The sequence below is a fragment of the Dromiciops gliroides genome, chromosome 1 (assembly GCF_019393635.1).
Source record: "Dromiciops gliroides isolate mDroGli1 chromosome 1, mDroGli1.pri, whole genome shotgun sequence".
Taxonomy (NCBI): domain Eukaryota; kingdom Metazoa; phylum Chordata; class Mammalia; order Microbiotheria; family Microbiotheriidae; genus Dromiciops; species Dromiciops gliroides.
The window spans coordinates 31,410,830-31,433,040 of record NC_057861.1 but is presented as its reverse complement, the minus strand read 5'-3'; the positions used below and the strand labels follow the sequence as shown (position 1 = coordinate 31,433,040).

Genomic DNA, 22,211 nt, shown 5'->3' with positions numbered 1-22,211 from the left:
GCACCTCCCCCCGAGGGAGGAGCCCACAGTCGCGCGTGCTCTTCTTCCACCTCTCTTGGGGGCGAGGCACACGGCCTCGAGAGGTCCTCCCCCTTTGGGGGGGCGGGGCCTGCAGCCGTGCGTAGGATCCCTCTTTTTCCCTTTGGAAGGGCGTGGTTTCGAAGCCCCACCCCCTTCCTCGTCACGGCAAAGGCGCGGTCAAATTTTCGTGTCGCGTCACTTCCGGCATCCGCTGCCCGGCCTTCACTGTGGAATGGCGGCTCTGAGGAGCTGGGTTCTTCGTAACGTCGGCCCCTTCTTCAGGTACTGACGCCGCGCGGGGAGCGCACGAGGGCGGGAGCCAACCGTTACCGGAGCCCTGACCCCGACAAAACGGAGATCCGGCTCCTTCCTCAGCCCCTAGGCCCCTTCCCGTTTACACAGCCACAGGCGGGGCCGCCGCCTCTAGGAGCTCCCGAGGGCGCCCGCTCAGACCTTTGATCTCTCCCCTTTGACTCAATACGGTCCCGTTTTCACCTCGCTTATGGTGTAAGCTCCCAGAGAGCAAGGACGATATCTGGGAGCTTAACAAGTGCTTGTTGAAAGAGCGGTGCCTTTGGGAGAAGGACTGAGGTGGTGATCTGTAGGGCTCCGGGCTGCACGGCACCTTTACCTCCACGGGCATTTCTCTGCTTACCTAGCGGTACAGTGGGTGGAAATGGCATTGGGGGTGGGACCAGGAAGATCAGGATCCTCCTCCTCCCCCCCCTCCCCCCGACCGTTCCGGTGTGACCCTGGGCTAAACTTCTGTCGTCATCCGTAAAATGGGGGAAACGGCAAAGCGAAAATGTGTTAATATCATGTGCGGAAAGTAGTTTGTCAGTTCCCTCACACTAGGTAGATTCCATGCTTTCAATGCCACCCTTACGGCTAATAGCAAATTCCCCAAGTCCCAGTCAGCCGGCAGCCGTGAGATTTAGTTGGAACTTCTGGGTCTCCCGCTGCCAAAGCCATATTTGTGAGTCACTTGTAGAGGCTGCCGCAATAGAGAGTTGCTGGCTCCGTACGGCTTCTATAACTCAACTTTCTTTAGATCTCTAGAGTTTCTAAAACATACCCACAACCCTGTATTATTGGTAGTGCAAGTTTTGTGCTCTTCGTTTTATTGATAAGGAAGTCAAGGTTTAGAGGCTGAGATTACAAAGCTAGTAAAAGTCCCCACTCAAATCCCAGCCTTCTGACTCCCAAGAGTTTCATTATTTGAGGACAGAAAGGGTTCATAGGAATCGTCAGGTGCTGAAGTGAGCCTTGGGAACCCCTGTTGATCATTGCTTTGGCACCTGTCCTCAGTCCCTGCTGACTCCCACTGCTGTCTAGCTTCAGAGGGGAAAACCACACCTGGCTGGTGTTTTCCTAACCTGGAGTCCCCCGGGGTGCCTCTGTTCTCGGTGATGTGACCTATGGCTAGGTTTTTTTCCCTCCAAGGAACTGCTGGCTAATAATACATGCTCGTGTATCTTGGTAAAATTTCAGGTTCATTACTTTTTTGAGTGGCTGTGAACATACTGGGCTGATATTGGCTAATGTTGTCTGGCAGGGTGGGCAAGGAGGAATGTCTACACCCCTCCCCCCCACTCCCCCCACCCCCCGCAAAAAAAATAATTAAAAGAACCCCTTTGAAGAGTGATTTTCTCCAACTTTTTAAGTTTTGCTTCTCCTTCATTGTGTTCAACATCTCTGACTTACAGGCATAGTGTTCCAGTTGTAGCAAAGTTGAGGAGATGCCGTTTCTCTGATTTGGTGCGACCCTGGCCCAAAACGGTGGCAATGGGTTTTGGAGTAACTCTATGTGCAGTTCCTATAGCACAGGTAAAGTACAGTGACATACTTGGTAGTGTCTTTGGCACCTTGAACAAAGGTACTCAATAAATGTTTGTTGAATTCAAGTCTCCGGAGGAATGGAAATACTGAGTGTATTATGGTTGCATGCCTGGGGAGGGAGAGCTGCCTTTTGCAACACATTTTAACCAAAGTATTTTGGGATTCCCCGAACACTTTTAAAAAATGCAACAGCAAGATATATTCATCGTACATTTTCTTGTCATAATCTAATGGCTTCAACTACATCCTTTCTGCTAGAGGTTCTAAAATGCATATTTTCAGTACTTCTCAGGCTTTAATCCATTATCATTTGTTTTTCTGTTTGTTTTTCGGGGCAGTGGGGGTTAAGTGACTTGCCCAGGGTCACACAGCTAGTAAGTGTCAAGTGTCTGAGGCAGGATTTGAACTCAGGTCCTCCGGAATCCAGGGTTGTTGCTTTAATCCATTATCATTAGTGACCTTCAGCTTTCAGTCTTACAGATGTCTGGGTATTGTTACTGGCCTACTACAAAAAGTCTCCTAGCCTCCAGTTATCTATCACAGTCACACTCCCTCCCCTTTTTTCTTCACACTTTCATTACTCACATCTTCCTGATAGAACCTAAATTCTCCAGCAAGGATTCTTCTATTTTTAGCTCCTAGTGGCTAGCACAGTACTTGACAGGTAGGCATTTTATAAATGCCTGTGGATTGATAGGTTGGTCTACTTGAGAACCTGTAGTGGTGCTCTTGGCCTGTGTAATTCAGGCCGGATTCTTGATGGAATTCAAGGACTTTCATTCTAGTTCCCTATGACCCCCTGTCCAACTTCCTCTCAGTACTTCCCAACACGAGCCTTGTCTTCCAGCCTGGGTTGTCTCATCACGGACCCCTAAATATACCAGAATGATTCTGGCTCTCCTTTCTGTCTAAGATCTATAATCATTTTAGGCCCAGCTCCAAGCCAGGCCCTCCATAACACCTTCCCCCAGTAACTACAATCAATATTGATGGATCCTTCTTGACTGTTCATCTAGTTGGGCCTTTGCTTATATAGGTGCAGTGCTTAATTAGTTCATGGTCTTTTGTGTGTATAAGCCATATTTCTCAACAAAATTGGAGGCAGATAGGGCCACGTCTTTTTTCCACCCTTCCCAAAGCAGTAGATGGTGTGGGAAATACCATCAAGACCTGGTGAATAGAATGGTGCCTGTGTTATGCAGTAAAGCACCTGGTTGCATGTTTCATTTCCATGAAATTCCTGAGAAATTGGGCCCCTTCAAAGGGACTTGCCCTCTAGAAGGCCAGGATACATATTACTGCTCCTTTCATCAGTCTGTTCTAAGTAGTTACACTAAAAATAGCAAAGGAAAAACACGTTGAGGATAAGGCAGAGCCAAGTGAACACAAAGCAGGCACAAAAGAGCAACCACTCAGACTGGAAAAAGGCAGACCCAGTAAACTGTGGCCTGGCCCAGCTGTTCCCAGTGTTTAACTGTTGTCTATTTCTGGTGTGAGGAGAGCAGATTATTTGGGATTATTTTCTTTCTGGACTGGGTCTCCCTATCTTGCCCAGGTTGGAAAGGCAGTGACCACCTACAAGCCTGATGCTACTGCGGATAAGCACGGAACTTTGACCTGCTCTGTCTTCAACCTGGGCCAGTTCACCCTTCCTCAGACCCCTCCACCCCACTAGGTCCCAGGGGCTCACCACCATATTGGCTAATCTAGGCCAGACTTAGTGTGGACACCAGGCTGGCTAAGGCCACTGGAACTCAAACTCCTGACCTCAAAAAAGTCACCTGCCTCAGCCTCCTTGGTAGCAGGGATTATAAGCATATGCTTGGCCATATGGCAAGAGAGGCTTTTTTTTTTAGCCTGCCGGACCAAGGTTTCAAAGTAAAATGTTTTCCTTCAAATGGTTAATTTAGTTTGAAGCTTCTGTGGTATTTCAGTAACTTAGTAGAGTTGTGCATGAAGTATATGTGTACACATGGGAAATCACTTTGAATGTTATTATCACTGGTAACCGTTTGCCTTTTATTTGTCAGAAAAATACTCGGATGCCTTATTCAGGGAGATTCACCCTAACGCAAGGGTAAAGTTGGCTTTTTGTGTGGTGGGCTGCCAGGTGGCCGCTTTGAGGGCATCTTTAAATGTCATTTAAATGCTCTCTACTGTCTTGGCCCTCTTCCAGGCAAGAGTTTGAGCACGAACCTGCCCTAAAATGCAAACACCTTGTTTTTCAGAAGAACGAGGCACATTCTCTTAGTAATGAGGCTCTGATGAGGAGAGCAGTTTCCTTGGTGACTGACAGTACCTCCACCTTTCTCTCACAAACCACATATGCACTGATTGAAGCCATCACAGAGTACACTAGGGTAAGTTGTCCTCACCAGGGCTATTTCCAGTCACCTGTGGAATATTTCAATCTGTGAGGTAAAGACTTAGCAGCATGGCTTAACAAAATGAAAAGATGCTTTGTCTTCTTTTGGTCATCAATTTCGACTTTATTCTCCTCAGTTGTTAGCAAACAACTATTAATGTGGACAGCCCTGCATTTTCCCTCCCCTAGTAAACAGTATCTGGATAGAGCCTAGAGATTGGAAATAGGAATGAAGATGAGGAAGAAGAGCTGAAGGCTCTCAGAAAGCCTGGCATCAGTCAAAAACCAATTCTTGCACATACCAAGAGGATGGAAGTCTCTAGAGAAAGATGGGATCTGGTTTCTCAGCATTTAATCCAGGAGAACATTGTAGATGCTGCCTTTGGCCTTGTTGTAGTGGCATTCGAGCCGGCTGTTGGCTTCCTCTTTCAAGACTTTCCAGTATTTGGCCCTTACTACAAGGGCAGCTCCTTGGGGGTGGGAACCCTTTCATTTTGGCCTTTGGGTGCCAGGTATCTCACACAGAGTTTCCCCTCATTAGGCAGGGAGGAAATTCCCCTGCCCTGGTCTGGCCATCCTGTTGAGAGCCCTCCTTCAAACCATCTCATCTCTTTACTTGCAGGCAGTTTACACATTAGTGTCTCTGTACCGAAAGTACTCAAGTTTACTTGGGAAAATGAATTCTCAAGAGGAAGATGCAGTGTGGCAGGTGATCATAGGAGCCAGGGTGGAGGTAAAAAAAAAACCAAAAACCTTTCATTTGTAGTTGTCACCACTTCCATTTCATCCAGGAAACAAACTGTGGAATCGAGTCACCTACCTCCCCAGTAACTTCCCAAGAAAACCTGACCATCCTAAAGGAAGTCACTTCTACTGTCTTTGACCCTTCTTGCTCTTGCCTGCTGAAACGCTTTCTTTAATTTACAGATGTCTTCAAAACAAGAAGAGTATTTAAAGCTAGAAACGACTTGGTTGACCGCCGTGAGTCTGTCCGAGATGGCAGCAGAAGCAGCCTACCAGTCAGGTATGCCCAGCAGCAGGTGAAGGCCCTCCCTCAGGTGGGATTATGAGACACCCCCCCCTCCCCACCCTCAGCCAAGGACAGGCAAGTTGTCAGTGAAGCTTGGAGTAGGGAGGTTCTGTCCTCCTAGCGTGGAGTGAGAGGAGACTGCTGTTGTAACAGGAAACCTGGCTGCTGCCTCCTCTCTGGCATGGAGCCTTCCAGGCAGCCTGGGAGCATAGCTGAGCCTTCTCCCGCCACAGAGAGAGCTTGTCACCTGACAGTTTGTACAATGTCAGATTCATGAGAACCCCAAGAAGGAAAAGGGAAAGAGGGCCACCCACTAAGTTAGTAACGAATCAGAGTCAGAATTGAGGCCCAGGGCCCCCAATGCCATGACAGGTGGGTGCTTTGGGCAGATCTGAAGCCTTCGTGGGCCGAGTGTGTTTCCGAGTGTAATCAGACGGATCAGGCTTGAGTAGTCTGAAGAACGTAACATTTGAGAACTTGAAAGGCTAAACCATAGTCAATCTGCATATTGACATCAGAGGGAGCCCCCAAAGCAACATCGCCAAGTGTGGCAGGAACCTCGAGGGTCTGTTTTCCATTAGCTGACCCAAGTGTGGGGGGGGGGCGGGCAGCGGGTAGCTGAGCCTCTTGTTCATAAGCCAGGCAAGGCAGCCCCTGGTAAGGAGGGACAGCCTGAGTCGGAGGAAGGGGGCGGGGCCCACAAGCAGCACCAAGAACAAGTGTTCCAAGGGAACTGCACGGATGTAGTTCAAGTTCCTAAACAAAACCCTTTGGCCCTGTCTGGGCTCCCGTGGTTTTATGTTCTCTTGGCACCTGGAATCCTTACCTGTGCTCATGGGCTAACCTGGCATTTCCCATCTCTGCTGCCGACTTAAGCTGTTCGATCCGTTTCCAGGCGCTGATCAGGCCTCGGTCACGGCTCGAAATCATGTTCAGCTGGTGAAGACTCAAGTTCAGGAAGTGCGCCAGCTCTCCAAGACAGCTGAGACCAAGTTGGCTGAGGCCCAGACTGAAGAGCTACGCCTCAGACGCCCCAAGGAGCTGGAAGAAGGGGACTCACCCCAGCCCCCAAGCACTGGGGGCTCTCTGCTGACAGACCACGAAGAAGAGGCCTACTTACGGGAGGATTGAGGAGGCCTCTCCCCACAGGCACTAACACTGTGAATACAGTTACCTTGATTGCCTTTAGAAGCAAAATTAGAAAGCAGTGGAAGCTGAAGTTTGGGCTCACTCAGAGTTGGAATACCTTCCCTGAGTTAGGCAGCAGGGAAGCGAGTCCTATTTGTGGTCCTCTAGCAACAAGAGAGGGAGCCTGTCCCTGGGGCATGGGACACAGCCCTCTTGTCAGTACTTTAAGTAGCAAGTTAGCCTTCATTTTCAGCCTATTCGGGTTTTCAGATATGTTATTTAAGCATTGGCTCCCCATTGTGGGATGCGAGTTGTTTGGGGTGCGGGTGGGGTGGAGCACCTGTTTGTGGTATTTGTTATTTAAAAGTTCACCCCTGCTTTGAGCTGTCTTACCTTTAGTCTAACTGTGGCTGAGACAAGTGCCTGCCCTGGCCCTGCAAGGAGGCCTGGCTGCACGATTGGGGAGGGTACTTCATGAAATGTGTTTGTACTTGATATGAAACAAGAGTCACTTGTATACTCTCCTTGCCTTGTGCTGCTTTGTTTCCTTTCACTGGTTTTTTTGGGGGGGTGCCCCCCAAAAAGGTGCTTTTCCTTACATATTTAAGGTACTAGCAAGGTTTATCTGCAGGGAATGAAGCTAGCCAGGGTTATCCCACACCCCAGGGTCTTCAGAAAAGCGACTCACTACCTGCAGTCCACTTGTTTTCTTTAAAATCCTCTGTTTTGGGGCAGCTAGATGGCCCAGTGGATAGAGCACTGGCCCTGGAGTCAGGAGGACCTGAGTTCAAATCTGCCCTCAGACACTTAACACTAGCTGTGTGACCCTGGGCAAGTCACTTAACCCCAATTGCCTTCCCCCCTCCCCCCCCCCCAATTCAAAAACCTCTGTTTTGGTAGAGAAGATGAAGCTCGGCTGAGAAGTCCTCTGAAGCTGCCTGCCCCTCTTCACACTTTCCCATTCATTAACCCGGCTCTTTTTGTGTGTTGTTTTTTTTTTTTTGTGTGTGTGTGTGTGTGATAGTTTATTTAGGAGCAAGGGAAGGGAAGGGTGGGGGGAGGGAAACCATGAAAGAAATCCTTAGACTTTTCATGGGGAGATTTGGCATAAAGCACATGGCTCAGAGGTACCAAATCTCCTTGTGTTGTTGTTTTTAATCAAAGTTAAAGGGAATCTGTGGGACTACAATTTAGGACCGAATTTCCCATGAAGCTACGTTAGTTTAAAAGCTCTCCATTTTCTTAGCCTTTATAGAAAGTAACTGAAAGCAAAATCCCCCACTAGCCTGAACACTACCGGTGTGCACCTCCTGGTCACTCCCTCAGCCAGTCTGTTGGGCCAGAGCCGGAAGGGCAGCGCACCTTAAGCCCTCATCCTTCACCAAAGCCCACGTAGTCCACATCTCCAGGGGGCTGAGACGGTGCACCAGCAGCAGCCCCTTGTACAGACAGGGGTCCAAGGGGTCCAGAGGTCGACGAATCCCAAAGGTCTTGAATCCTGCATGGTGGGTTGGCTTCACACCCAGTTTCTTCAAGCACATCCCCACAAACACATCATCAATGGGAAATAAGTCCACCTCCTCCACTGCAGCCCGCAGCCCTTGAACTGTTGCTTGAGACATCACATATCCACCCCCTCCAGCATAGGGCGGGTAGTGGCGAGCACGGTACATGGAGGGGGGGATAAAGTACTTGACCCTGGTATTCCTGTTGGGCAGAGCTTCACTGATCACATCCCCTACAAAGAGATCCTGATTAGGGTCTTGCCCTTCTAGGAACTCCAGGACATTGGGTACATGGACAAAGACATCGTCATCTCCCTTGAGGACAAACTGGGCCTGTGGACAGCTGCTAGCCAGCCACCTTTGGAGGTGAAGCTCCTTCAGAGTCAAGTTGAAAAAGTCCTCAGTAAAGTTCCACTGTAAAATGTCATCAAATTCCTGGCTCTCATAAACCAACAACTGAGGGGGTGGGGAAGTCCCCCCTACTCCCATGAGAAATACTAGTTTTAGCTGCTTCCCCCCACCTTGAGCCCTGATGCGGCCCCAGGTGCTGCGGATGGCTGCCCGGCGGTCCACATGAGCGGGCAGTGATTTAATGGCCAGCAGGAGGAAAGTGTTAGCAGGGCAGCCTGTGGGCTGTAATAGGGTAGAGAAGTTCCGGCAGTGTTTATAGGTCAGGAAGAGGCGGTGACGGACAGGCAGGGCCGTGGATGCATTGGTCACTTCAGAGTTGGGCAGACACAGGCTTCCATGGGATGCTGCAGGTGCCCAAAAGGGATGCTTAACCATAGGGTGCCCTGCCTGCTGTGGGCCTGCAGGGGTTACAGCTGGCTTGGCCTCCCTCTTCAAAAAGAGGAGACATGTGAAGAGTGTCACTGACAGACTATACAGGGCAAGCCAACCAAGTCTTCGGGACATCTTGAGGCCCAAATGGCCCTCGACCCTGCAGAGAGAAGAAAGCCTTATGCACAAAGAAGGCAAAACTGGGCTGCCTGCTGGCTTATAAAAAAAGTTCCTCAGTGTCATGAAGGCCACTCTGAGAACATGCAGAAAATCATGAGAAATGCCCTACTGGGTTCGTCAGACTATTCTTCTACACAGAGAGCCTAGCTTGGAGCTGCAAGCTCTAAACACTATAGTATTATCTTCAGAAGGTTGAAACTGTAACCCAAACTGTAACCTCTTTGGCAAAAGTAGGCACTCAAGAAATGTTTATTGAATTAACTTCCCTTAATAACCCCTTGTGGATCTGCTTACATCTGTACGGTCTCTGATGGATAATGAAATTCTTTAAAGCCTATTCCCCACTGGGCCTTTAAGGAAGTGTTTCATTTCCTAACTTAAAACTTGTTCCTTTTAGACCTGAAAGGAAATCTTTTAGATCTCACTTTTCCGTATATAAATTAATGTTTAACTTGGCCATTGTGATTTTGGAGATGAGATTATAGTCTGCTCTCAGCCTCAGGCTTTTTCCAGAACTGAGTTCCAGTCTTTGTTTAATATAAGGCATTTTCCTGACCTGACCTTTGTATTGCTTGCAGTAGGTTAGGTTGGGGCTAAGGTCGATGGACACACAAAACACCCGAGTTCTAGTCTTCTGCTTGATTGTGAATCCAAATCCCAATTCCCTTCTAGTATGGCTGCTCTAAACACAAAATCAAGAAATCCAACTATAGCTGGTCATCTAGGGGCACTATCTGAAGAGCTCTGAGGGAACTCAAGGAGAAAAAGTCTATTGGGCCCAAGCAGACTGTTAGAAAGATCACAGACCTATTTTACTTAGAATGCAATTCACTCCAATCCACCTCCTGACTCCAATTATGTTTCGCTGGCCGGCTGTCCCCCATGCCTAAATTCTCTCCCTCCTCATCTTAGCCTCTGATTTCCTTCAAGATCTAGCTAAAACCCTATCTTCTACAAGAAACCTTCCCTAATCCCCCTTAATGCCTAGGGCCTCCCCTCTGTTAATTATCTCCATTTTAGCCTGTATATATCACATGTACATAGTTGTTTGTATGTTGTCTCCCCCATTAGATTGTGAACTTGAGGGCAGGGGCTGTCTTTTGCCTCCCTTTGTATCCCCAGAACTTAGCGCAATGCCTGGCCCATTGGAGGTGACAATAAATGTTTATTGACTGACTCTCCCAGTCAAAGTCAGCTTCTCAAATTCAGTAAAAACAAAAATCCATCAGGTCAACAATTCCTTCCACAAACACTGGATAAACAAGGGCCCTGTGCAAGGTGCAGTGGAGATTAGGGAAATGAATAGACTCCAGGCCCCCACACCCAAATTATATGGAGTGATAGAAACAAGCCACAGAGAAGCTAGAGCGCGGAGGGAGGGAGAGGAGAAAGAGATCCCCAGACTGGCAAAGGCTTCACAAAGGCGGCCTTTTTACTGACCCTTAAAAGACAGTGGGCTTTTGATGGGCAGAGGCTGGGGGAGGGGAAGAGGGAGGAGGGGAGCAGTTGAGCAGTTGAAATAAAGGGAATAAGGAGCAAAAGCTGGAAGAGAAGGATGCCCAAGTCAATTCAGTTCAACAAACATTTATCAAATACCTTCCCCGCAAGGGCACGGGGCTTCAGAGAGTAAACATGGAACAGACCCCCTGCAGGCTATAGCTTTAATGACTCATCTATTCTAGATCAGGACTTCTTACACTTTTTCCACCACCCATCCCTTTCTTCCTGGCCTCTTGGGGATATTTGTAGGAGACCCTGGGTATATGGGTATATGGGTATATGGGTATACATAACCTGTTATTGTTGCCCAATTTTTCTTGACCCCCTACATTCAGTTGCCACTCCGACCCACGGTTTAAGAAGCTAGGATCTAGACCAAAGCAAAAGTAGAGAATTCTCTTCGGAAGAAAGTATTGAATGGGCCCAAATTCCCCCGAGTGGAATGAAGAGTGCATATTACTGAGCCTCACCCGATAGCAGGTCTTGCTCTCCCCTCAATGCCCCAGGGCTGCCTGGTTGCCCCTCAGGAGTCAGGCAGGACCCAGATAGGAAAGGTAGGAAGGGATCTGCAGGGCAGTGCAGAGTGCCTCGGCTGCTTACTACCTGGGTGACCCTGGGGAAATTTCTTAACCTCACCGGGCTTCAGTTTCCTCATCTTACAGATGAGGGGAGTTGGAATAGATGGCCTCTGAGGTTTCTTCCAGTTCGAGGGATCTCTTCCAGCCTCTCATCTTACAGATAAGGAAGGAGAGGCCCCAGAGAGTTGGAGCAACTTGATGGGAAGGTCCCAGACTCCAAATGCAGCACTCCACAGAAACCACAGCATCTTGAGGTTCTGGGATGGGGAGCGCCGCGCCTTGTCTTGTTTCCGTTCAGAAAGATTAGGGGTGAGAGAGCCTGAGCCCACGGAGCCCAGGGGAGGAGGGGTTCGGTCCCACAAGGCTCCAGTATCTACTGCAAAAAGGGATAAAACCCGGCAGCCCCCAGAGGCCTCCTTTGAATCGTCCCCCTCTCTTTTCGGAACTTCCATTAAGCACCTGCTCTGAGAATACTCGCCGAGGGACCTTCCCGGTCACAAGTTTAAAGCCCATTAATCTGCCCATTTGGCGGGTCCGTCCCAAGGCTCAGAAGGAGATCCTGCTTGGGCTAACTCCTCAGTCTCTGGGAGTCCCCGCTGGCAAAGTGACAAGGCCCCCGGAAGAGAAGGGGCCCTTGCCCCTGTCCATTCATCCGACGGCGCAAAGAGAACAAAAGCTCGGGCGAGCAGAGATCAAACCCCTGCCGGAGCTCTCCCCCGCTGAAGGATGGGGCCTTCGGTGGGGCCAGGGAAGCCCAGCTGAAATGTTGCCCACGACCCCACAGAAGTGGGGGACGCGCGGAAGATCTCAGCCTCCCTGATGATTCTGGGGGCCACTCGCGGGATGCCCCACCCGCAGCGGGAGGTGTGTGGGGGTGGGCGGCAGTCATTCCCCTCAACCCTATCCCTTGACTTACCAGAGCAGCTCCGGTATCTGGGGAGGGAGAGCAGTCCTCCCGGGGGTCGCCCACCCTCTCGTCGGCGCAGCGGGCATCAGGAGAGCACTGGGGAGTCCTTCCTCCCCGGCCACCCCACCCCACTGCCCCTCCGCTTCCCAAGCCTTACCTGGCCTGAAGCTCATGCACTTGCCCGGCCCCTCTGCAGGGTAGAGCCGAGGGGATTCCCGGGCTACGGAGTTGGGGGTTAGCCCCGTCCGAGGCAGCCAATGAGCGCCCACAGAGCCCGGCCAGGGTCGCCAAGGCAACACGCGGGGCACAACGCCCCCCTCCAAGCCCGGGCTCCGAAGCAGCCCGCCCCCCACCCCTCCGCGCCAGCCCAAGAGGCAGTCTCGGAATGGGTCACGCACCTGAGTAGGGGCCCGGGCCGCCCGCGCCGGACGCTTGCAGGGGCTTCGAAAGCGTAGCAAAGTCCGGAGCCTGTAGCCTAGGTGTGCGGCCCCCGGCTGAGGGAGGGGGCAGGGCGCGGCTTCTGCTCGCCTCCCATTGGCCCCCTCCCCTGCCACTCTCCTGAAGTCCCCGCCTAGGGGGTCTCTCGCGGCAAAGTCCGGGGAAGCCGGCTGGGAAGTCGTCCTAGAGCGCGATCCAGGAGCAATCCCGGAGCTGGGAGAGGAGGTGTCCCAGGGAAGGAGGGGGGCGACGTCCCTCTGCAGGAGCGCAAAGTGCTCGGGGACAGGAATCTCGTCTCTCTCTCGGGATGTGGGCGGCTCCCTTCATCTCTCCGAGCCTCAGTTTCTTTATCCGTGCGTAGTGCGAATTGAATCGCAGGTGTCAGTGTTGGGGAAATGCAACTGACGTTACTGCAAGAGACTTACGTGCGCGTCCGCCAGCACCGACACCTGGGATCCACTTTAGCTAAAGAAACGGAACCTAGTTCTGTACCGCGGAAGAAAGAGACTGTTCCCCACCCCTGGCCTTGAGCGACAAAGACAAAAAAGGTTTACGCTTCACTTTCTGAGTCTCCCTTGGCAGACCCCAACCTCGGTCTCTTAGAATCAAGTTTCCATCGAAGCTTAGCTCAAACACCTCCTACAGCAGCTTTACACATCCCTTCAAAAAGAACAATGTTTGCACGGCCCTGGAGTCAGGAGGACCTGAGTTTAAATCCAGTCTCACACTTACCAGCTGTATGACCCTGGGCAAATAACTTAACCCAAATTGCCTAAAAGTCAAACAAACAATGCTTTAGCTAATATGGAAATGTTTTGCATTATTTCACATGTATTATGGTTGCCTTCTCAAAGCGGGGGAGAACAGAAGACAGGGTAGAATTTAAAACTCAAAATATTAAACTTTTACAAGTAAGTGGGAAATATGTAATGAAATAAATATATATTAAAATTAAAAAAAAATCTTTCCAGCCCAGTGCCCCCCCCCCCCAGGCATCCTCCTGGGAAGCAGCCCCTGTGGGGATGCAGCGTGACAACTGATCCTGTTGCTGCTCCTCTGGCCACAGCTGCTGAAAATCCAGAAGAGAAAGAAAGTTCTTGTCACCAAAAGCCTTGGTGCTGTCAAATGTTTCAACATTAGAAAATGTTTTCAGTGGATATGGCAATAAAGAGGAGACAACACCATCTGCTTTGCAGCTGCACCCTAGGGACTATTGTACCTTCCCATCAGACTTGGAGCTAGAACCTCCCCTGTGTCTTCTCTGTTAGAATGTGAGACAGTCAAGGGAAGGGACTGTCTTTTCTATTTGTATCTCCAGCACCTAGCACAGTGCTCTGTACATAGTGCTTAGCAAATTCTTCAATCATTCATAGTACTTAAATAATATTGATTGCTCGAGTAGCTTATATCATTCCAAATCGCTTTATGGACCAGGTGAACCAATTCTATCCCGATATTGCTATAGGAATCCCTTCCTGGCCACTCTAGTTTTTCTGGACATGAGTGATCAGAGTTGGCAAACCCATAGATAAGAATTCTATTTGAGATACAAAAGGGAGATCTTGTGTTAGTTCTCTGGACCTTAGATCCAGTTAGCTGAAGGGGTTTCTGGTAGATAAAAATCTTAATGGGCAAAGAATAGCTATGTTGTTTGTCCAATTCTCGAAGAGGACCATGCTATCCGTGATGTCACGACCAGCACTGAATTGGATTTAAGTGAGGGAGGGCTGTGCAAGGTCACCAACCTCATGCTCCTCCAGAGCCATCTGGGTCCAGTGGCAAGATATACATCAGGACGACTGCAGATGGGGACAGCTAGGTGGCACAGTGGATAGAGCACCAGCCCTGGATTCAGGAGGACCTGAGTTCAAAGCTGGCCTCAGACACTTAACACTTACTAGCTGTGTGACCCTGGGCAAGTCCTTTAACCCCAAATGCCTCACCAAAAAAAAAAAAAAAGCAGGATAACTGGAGATAGCCCTGGATGTTTAAGGCAATTGGGGTTAAGTGATTTGCCTGTAGTCACACAGCTAGTAAGTGTCTGAGGTAAGATTTGAACTCAAGTCCTCCCAACTTGAAGGCCAAAACACCTAGCTGCCCCATACAAAGATTAGCTATATATTGGGAGGTTTTCCAGCATTCTCAGTGGGTGGTGGCATAATGAATGAAAAGTGTGATTAAACAGGAAAGGTAAGAAAAGTGCTATAGATTCTATTCTGCTTCTCCTCTCCTGCACCTCTCTTTTCTCTCCCCATGTGTGTTTATTTCTCAGTCAGCTCTCTGTATTCTTTTATTTAGCATTTTATTTAAAATTGAGTTCCAAATTCTCTCCCTCCCTCCCCAACCCTCTCAGTGAGAAGGCAAGTAATTTGATATAGTTTATTCATGTGTAGTCATCAAAGCATATTTTCATATTAGTCATCTAAAAAAAATGACCAAAATAAAAATGCAAGAAAAATAAAGTTTAAAAAAGTATTCTTTGATCTGTAGTCAGACTCCATCAGTTCTTTCTTTGGAGGTGGATAGCATTTCTCATCATAAGTTCTTCAGAGTTGTCTTGAATCATTCTATTAGCAAGAATAGCCAAGTCATTCACAGCTGATCATCTTACAATATTGTTGTTACTGTGTACAAGGCTCTCCTGGTTCTACTCATTTCACTTTGCATGTAAGTTCATGTAAGTTCAGGTTTTTTCTGAGAGCATCTAGCACATCTCTTCTTACAGAACAATGGTATTCCTTCACAATCGTATACTACAACTTGTTCAGCCATTCCCCAATTGATGGACATCACCTCAAATTCCAGTTCTTTGCCACCAGAAAAGTAGGTCTCTGTATTCTTAGAGGCCTTACTCAAATCAACAATTAACATAGAACTGTCATTTTATAGCTCAGATGCTTTCTCTAAACCCTTTTTCAAGTCCTTGAAGTACATAGGTCTGAGTGGAAATCAGAGAAATGACAGGTGCTGCCTTTAAAATAAGGTGGCCTTAGTTTTCTCTGTTGAAACATGAAAGGGCAGCTAGGTGGTAAAGTGGATAAAGCACCAGCTCTGGATTCAGGAGGACCTGAGTTCAAATTTGACCTCAAACACTTGACACTAGTTGTATGACCCTGGGCAAGTCACTTAACCCTCAATGCCCTACCCCCCCCAAAACCACCAAAAACCCAAACAAAAAAAAAACCATAATGATTTTTGCTCTAGCCTCTTATTTGAATCCTTTATGTTTCTTGTAAACATATTAGATTCTGCTTTTTAATATATCTTCAAGGAGTCTGTTATAAATTGGGTAAGGGTTTATGCCTCTTTTCACGAAGTTGTTAGTTCCAAGAGTGTCTTGTGAAACTCATTTCTTTTCTAGTTGTCTCCCATAGCGCTCATTTAATTTATAATATCATTTTAACTTTCATCATTTCTTCCATAAATTCTAGTTGAAATTGGAGTTGTTTTCTCTTTAAGGCTTGCTTGTAGATGTTTTGGAAATATTATCTTCTTCTGGGTTTCTGTCTTGGGTGTTCCTGGCACCACAATAGTTTTTTGTTATGGGAATTTTAAAAAATTAGTCATTTTTCCAGCCTTACTTCATGAATTTGAACTTTGTATTAGAAACAGGCTCTAGGCTCCTCTAGAGGGAATGTTGGGACCTTGTTTAGTCCTGAATTTTATTTTCTGAGGGCCTATTGCTGTTTTCTCTAGGTAGGAAGTGTTATGACCTTCCATGATCTCAAGAAGGAAGACTAGAAAGATAGGATGGGACCAGGTTGTAAACAACTTTAAATGCCAAAGGCATTTATATTTGATCCCAGAAGTAATAGGATGCCACTGGAGTTTATTGTGTAGTGATGGGTGACATAGTCAGACCTACATTTTAGCAAAATTACTTTGATAACTGTATGCAAGATGGATTGGAGTGGGGAGAGCCTTGAGGCAAGAAGACCAATTGGAGGCTATTCTAATAGTCTAGAAGAGATATAGAGAAATGAAAGAGATAAAACAAGGGCTATTTATTTCCAATTTATCTATCTCCCCTCTAATTTTTAATATCTCTTCTTTTGTGCTTATTTTAGGTTTTGTTGATTCTCTTATTTTTAAAAATGTATATTCAATTCATTAATCTTCCCTTTTTCTATTTTGTTAATATGTTAATATTTTTGTTAATAATTGTAAGGATGTGATTTTTCCTCCTTAGGACAGCTCTAGCTGCATCTGAGAAATTCCAGTATATTGTTTCATCATTTTCTTTTCATAGTTATTGTTTCCATGATTTGCTTTCCCACCCATTAAGATTTAATTGTTAATATATCTATATTGCTTACAGTCTTGGGGAGGGGGAAGGGAGGGAGGAAGGGAGAAAAATTTGGAACTCAAAATCTTACAGAAATGTATGTTGAAAACAAACTTTACATGTAATTGGAAAATAAAATAAAATGCTACAAAAAAATTTAATTGTTAAGTTTCCATTTGTGTCTGTATCTTTTGTTTGTAGTCCCTGAACAAATTTCTATTCTTATTGCATTATAGTATATAAAGGATGTACTGAATATTTCTTCCTTTTTACATTTGTTTGCAAAATCTCTGTGCCCTAGACATAGTCAATTTTGGTAAAAGTTCCACGTGGTGCAGAGAAATGTGTATATTCTTTTGCTGTGCCATTTAGAAAACATTATAATTTAACTTGTTTCTCCACAAATTTCTTCAGTTCCATATTTTCCCTTTTATCTTTCTGTTAGATATCTAAAACCGAGAGAGGGGTATTGCAGTCTCCTGTCACTATTGTGTTATTGTCTTTATCTTCTTGAAGCTCGGATGCTTCCTTTATGAATTTGGATGCTAAGGCATTTGTAGTATATACATTTGTTACTGATAATGATTTTGTTATCTATGGTTCCTTTCATCATAATGTTGATTTCTAATTTATATCTTTTAATTGTTTTAATGTTTCTGCTTTATCTGATAGAATGATGGCAAGTTTTGCTCTTTTGGATTCATTTGCATAGTAAATGTTTTCCCATCCCCTACATTTTATTTTGTATATGTCTTTGGGGTTTTAAAAATGTATTTCCTCTAAGCAACAGATAGTAGGGTTTTTTTTCATCTAATCTGTCCTTTCTTCATTTTATTGGATCATTTAATCCATTTACACTTAAAGTTATAAGAATTGGGCTTCTATTTTCCTCCATCTCCAAAGTTGTTTTTGTTCTTCCAAATTATTTATTTTTAAAAATATATAAATAATAATAATACATTTTTAATTTATAGTTTTGGGTTCCAATTTTTATCCCTCTTTCCCTCCCTCCCCTCCCCCCTCCCTGAGATGACAATCAGATATAGGTTATACATGTATTATTATGTAAAACATTACCATGTTTGTCATTTTGTAGAAGCAAACTTAATTAAAAGAAAAAATGAAAGAGTGAAAAATAGCATGCTTCATTCTGTTCCATCAATATCAGTTCTTTCTTTGGAAGTGGATAGTATGTTTCATCAATAGTCCTTTGGGATTGTCTCTTCCAAGTTATTTCTTCCCCTTTTCTCCTATAGACATATTATGTTCCTTCAGTTACTTTAATCTTTTTTTTTAAGGTGGTCCTGTTTCCACTGACTTACTTCCCCTCACCCTTGGCCCCCTCTTCTTTTTTGTTACCCCTTTCCCTTTAGGGTTTTATTACTTCCCCTCTCTTGCTTCTATCTGGTTATATAATTCTATCCCCTCTTTTCTTCTCCCAGTTAGTAAGGTAAATTCCTCCTTTCCTCTTCTTCAGCTAATCCTGTCCCTGGTCTTTTTTTAAAATTTTCAATGACATTTTTGTACCCCTTTCAAAAAGGGATTTCTTTCAATCTCTTTACTATCTATCTTCTCTTTCTGTTTACTTTAGATCCTCATTCTTTGATTCATGGCCCCTTTAATCATGTGGCCTCTCTTTTTTTTTTCTCTGTATTGTTCATACAATCACAGCTTCCAAGATATCCATTCAAGGCTTTGCCTTCCAGAAGCTTTCCATCACAGCCTTGTAGGGCTTACCTTGTGGATCTCCCTTTTCTATTGTGCTTCTCTCTCAGAAAAAATTGCAAATATATCAAGTGTTAAAGAAGATACAGCGTCATGATAAGGCACCTCTCCTCCCTCTCTGATCTATAACCTCCCTCATTGACTTTTTCTTTCTACATTTGCCTGGAAATCTCTTCCCTGGGTCCATGCTCTCCTTCTCCTCCAGGTATCCTCAAGTTGCCCTCAGGGGTTCCAACTCCCACCCCTCCCTGGCCAAGTAAACTTTTTTCTTTTTTCTTTTCTTTTTTTTTTTTTTGGTGAGGCAATCGGGGTTAAGAGACTTGCCCATGATCACACAGCTAGTAAGTGTTAAGTGTCAAATTTGAACTCAGGTCCTCCTGAATCCAGGGCCAGTGCTCTATTCACTGCACCACCTAGCTGCCCCTCAAGTAAACTTTTAAGGCACAAAACCCCTATATATCCAATATAAAGTCCTCATTTCCTTTTACCCCTAGAAGTATTCATCAGTGGAACCCCCTCTTACCTCCAAAGTAAGGTCCTTCCTTTCCTCCCTTTTTAAATCCTATCCCTTTCTCACCTATTTCAGAGGTCACCTTCCCCTCCTTTCCAGTTCTTGATTTGACCCTGGCATATCACTCATTACTTTTGATCCCCCTGCAACCTTCTGTCCTTTCCATATAACTTCCCATCTAATAATATAGTCCCACAAAAGCAGCATTCACTTGTAGGTGGGGCATCCATAATAATAACTCTAGTTCACCTCTTCACAGATGCCTCTCCCAAATTTCTGCCTTCACCCTGTCTCCTGGTGTATATTTATTTATTTTTTTAAAAATTTTTTTTTATTTAAAATTTTTTTTTTTATTTTAGTGAGGCAATTGGGGTTAAGTGACTTGCCCAGGGTCACACAGCTAATAAGTGTTAAGTGTCTGAGGCCGGATTTGAACTCAGGTCCTCCTGACTCCAGGGCCGGTGCTCTATCCACTGAGCCACCTAGATGCCCCGGTGTATATTTAGAAAGAGTCACTTATTCGGGGCAGCTTTTTTTTTTTTTTTGTGGTTTAATTAATTAAACCACAAAGGTGAAACCAATTAAGGAAATAAGGAAGTAGAAATACAAATAGATGGTCTTAACTCTAAGCTTAGTTCATGCAATCCCAGGCATTTCCAATTGAGCTAGTTCAAAGGAATTTAAGATTAAACTCACCAACCCCAGTCAGTTTACCATTGCTCATAAAAAATGCAGTCGCTCAAATGGAGCAAAATGCGTGCCTCCACCAAGTCCCCCAACGCCACCAGACTGATTTCCAGGCTGAAAAGAGCGTGAAGTCTTTGAACATGCCCCGCCTCTCAGAAGTTCCCTCCCTTCCCTGTAATTAGAAAATATATTTTTTAAAATCATTTGCTTATAGTTAAAAAAAAAACAAACGGTATTTTGTCTTGTCAAGTTCTTCTGGGATACCTATAATTTCAGCCTGCCTCTAAATATCCTGTCTTCAAGATCTATGTTTTACTTACATAAAGAACATATTTTAACATTTTTTTGCTTCTTTTGTCTTTGTGTATTTGTGCTCCCAATCTAGTCTTCTCTATTTTGTTTCTTTGGTGAGGCTTGTCATTGAAGATCCAAGCTTTTCTATTCTCATTCTTTTTACTCTGCAGGACATAAATTCTGCTCTTATAATTCTCCTTTCTCTTTTAAACTACTTAGTAATAGTATGCTATGATTCCACATTCTCTTCAACTTCCACAAGGTGTAAAATGTTGGATTATTTTCTTTCATTGTGTAATGTTTATGCGCATGAACTCATTTACTAGATCTAGAGATAATTTTCCTTCTGTTGTTACTGTTTTTCCTGTTGATTTGTCTGTTTATTTTCAAGGTTTTTGAGATTTCTTCTTCTTAGAATCTTTGATACTTTCAGGCTCCCCCTCCTCCCTTCCCCCATATTTTCCTTGTTTGCTCAGTTCCTGACTTCTTCCCTTCCCCCTCTGATTGTAGTTTCTTTGAGGGTTGAACCTCAAAATGTCTTAACCTCCTCTTCCCACACTGGGAAATTCACAGTTCATACAGATCTATGCTCCGACTGACTTTTGAGTGGTTAGAACTGGCCCCATATGAATGCTGTGTTCTTCCCTTAGGCTTGCTGCACAACTCCCCACATGCATAGTGTCCTATCCTGGCAACGTATCCTACTTTTTCTAGTCCTTAATTCCTTGGCCTACATTGGCAGTTCAGAACGACCAGAAGTTCAGAGCAGCATTGGTGCTTCCAGGTTGCAGTCCCTGAAAGGCTTTTAGCTCCTGAAGAGTTGTGGCCTAGCTGGCCATCAAAAATCCAAGAAAACTTTCAGAGCCTGGGGCTGGAGTCTCTATGGTACCAAATGCGGGGAGGGCTGTAGGGATGGATTATGATATAAGCCTTTGTTATATCCTTGGGTCTGCTAGTGTGGCTTTGCTGTCAGTAGAATGGGAGGGAGGGGGTACTGAGTGAGTTCAGGGTCAGTGAGTGTTAGTGTCTGGGTTTGGGGGTCATTGGTTTTTACTTTTACTTTGTTTCATTCAGATTCTTGGTGTCCTAAAAGCTGAAGTTGCTTTATCTTTGGTGCCTAATTTCTGTTGTGGGGAGGTCTGAGAGTGTGGGGGATAGGAGAAAATGTTTAGTTCATTTTGTTGCTCACATGACCCAGAAATGGCTGCAATATTGTAAAGAAAAACAATTTTCAGAGACTTAAGAATTCTAATAAATGCAATGACCAGTCCAGAGGATGAAGCATGCTTAGCACTTCTTGACAGGAAGGTGATAGACTAGAGAGAGGTAGAGAATGAGACTAACACCAACATGTTTATTTTATATGACTGTTTACTTGGTAAAGTGGTGGGAATTTTTATTTGTTATGGGGAGAATTAGAGGAAAGAGGTTTTGGGTCATACTAATGCAAAAGCAAACAAGGAAGGAAGAACAGAATCTCTATACTATCTCGCTTGGTGATTTCATCAGCTCCCATGAGTTAACTTATTATGTTTATGCAGATGGTTCTTAGCTCTCCAGTCTTTCTTCTGAGCTCCAGGTCTCCATCAGCAATGGCCTGCTGGAAATCTTGAACTTGAAGTCTTATAAGCATCTTTAACTCAGCATGTCCAAAACAGGACTCATTATCCTTCCCCAAAACTTTCCCTTCTTCTCAATGAATTGTCAAGGGAACTACCTTCCTCCCAGTTACCCAAGCTTGAAACTCTGGTTTCATCTTCAACTCCTTACTGGCACTCACCCCACAGATATAATGTTTTGTCAGAAACATGTCAAATCATTCCATAAACACATGTAACTTGTCTTGCCAAAGAACTAGAAGAATTCTGCTGTCTCATCCATCCTTGTGGCTGGGTCAATGTAAAAGTTCAACAGCTTGGTGCAGTACTTCCTTCTTTCTTTGCTATCATGGGTCACATGAATGCTCAGGCTAGGGCAGCTAGGAGGCACAGTGGATAAAGCACTGGCCCTGGCTTTAGGAGGACCTGAGTTCAAATCCAGCCTCAGACACTTGACACTTACTAGCTGTGTGATCCTGGGCAAGTCACTTTGCCCCACCAAAAAAAATATATATATATATGGTGTACCTCTCTAATAAAGAAATGAATAAATAAATAAATCTAAAAAAAAATGAATGCTCAGGCTGCTCTGTCCAATCATCCTCCCATGGCTGAAATTCATAGTAAGGAGCAGATCTACAGGTTGGCCAAGAGGGGCCTGACTCTCTCCTGGATAGGTGGATCATAAGAGATTTCATATGGTGAAGAATGGCTGTGCTTAACTGGCAACAAAAAATTGAGAATCCTGAACTACCTTGGTCTTGCCAATTATCTTCCAGTTATTTTGAGGATCTTGATTACTTGATCTTCTTGTTGCCCATAAGCATGTCCAAAGAAACA

At 45.5% G+C, this 22,211-nt stretch overlaps 2 protein-coding genes across 6 annotated transcripts; one reads left to right on the top strand and one right to left on the bottom strand.

Annotated features, from left to right (window-relative positions):
* The first annotated feature begins 109 nt into the window (after window positions 1–109).
* DIABLO (diablo IAP-binding mitochondrial protein) lies at window positions 110–6,907 on the top strand. 4 transcript variants are annotated; one of them, XM_043987999.1, is made up of 6 exons: window positions 110–303; window positions 1,728–1,848; window positions 4,092–4,220; window positions 4,848–4,958; window positions 5,153–5,249; window positions 6,151–6,907. In XM_043987999.1, the coding sequence occupies exons 1-6, from the start codon at window positions 254–256 to the stop codon at window positions 6,384–6,386; spliced, it is 744 nt and encodes a 247-aa protein (XP_043843934.1). In that variant the 5' UTR covers window positions 110–253; the 3' UTR covers window positions 6,387–6,907. The 4 variants fall into 4 exon arrangements, with proteins under 4 accessions (XP_043843934.1, XP_043843942.1, XP_043843925.1 ...); XM_043988007.1 differs by having other exon boundaries at window positions 4,089–4,220; window positions 4,848–4,934; XM_043987990.1 differs by having other exon boundaries at window positions 4,089–4,220.
* Window positions 6,908–7,284: 377 nt separating this feature from the next.
* B3GNT4 (UDP-GlcNAc:betaGal beta-1,3-N-acetylglucosaminyltransferase 4) lies at window positions 7,285–12,319 on the bottom strand. Of its 2 annotated transcripts, none has more exons than XM_043987977.1 (2): window positions 12,232–12,319; window positions 7,285–8,828 (listed from the first exon to the last, which is right to left on the bottom strand). In XM_043987977.1, exon 2 carries the CDS (start codon window positions 8,801–8,803, stop codon window positions 7,706–7,708), a length of 1,098 nt encoding a protein of 365 aa, XP_043843912.1. In that variant the 5' UTR covers window positions 8,804–8,828; window positions 12,232–12,319; the 3' UTR covers window positions 7,285–7,705. The 2 variants fall into 2 exon arrangements, with proteins under 2 accessions (XP_043843912.1, XP_043843905.1); XM_043987970.1 differs by lacking the exon at window positions 12,232–12,319 and adding an exon at window positions 11,991–12,058.
* Between the last annotated feature and the right edge of the window lie 9,892 nt (window positions 12,320–22,211).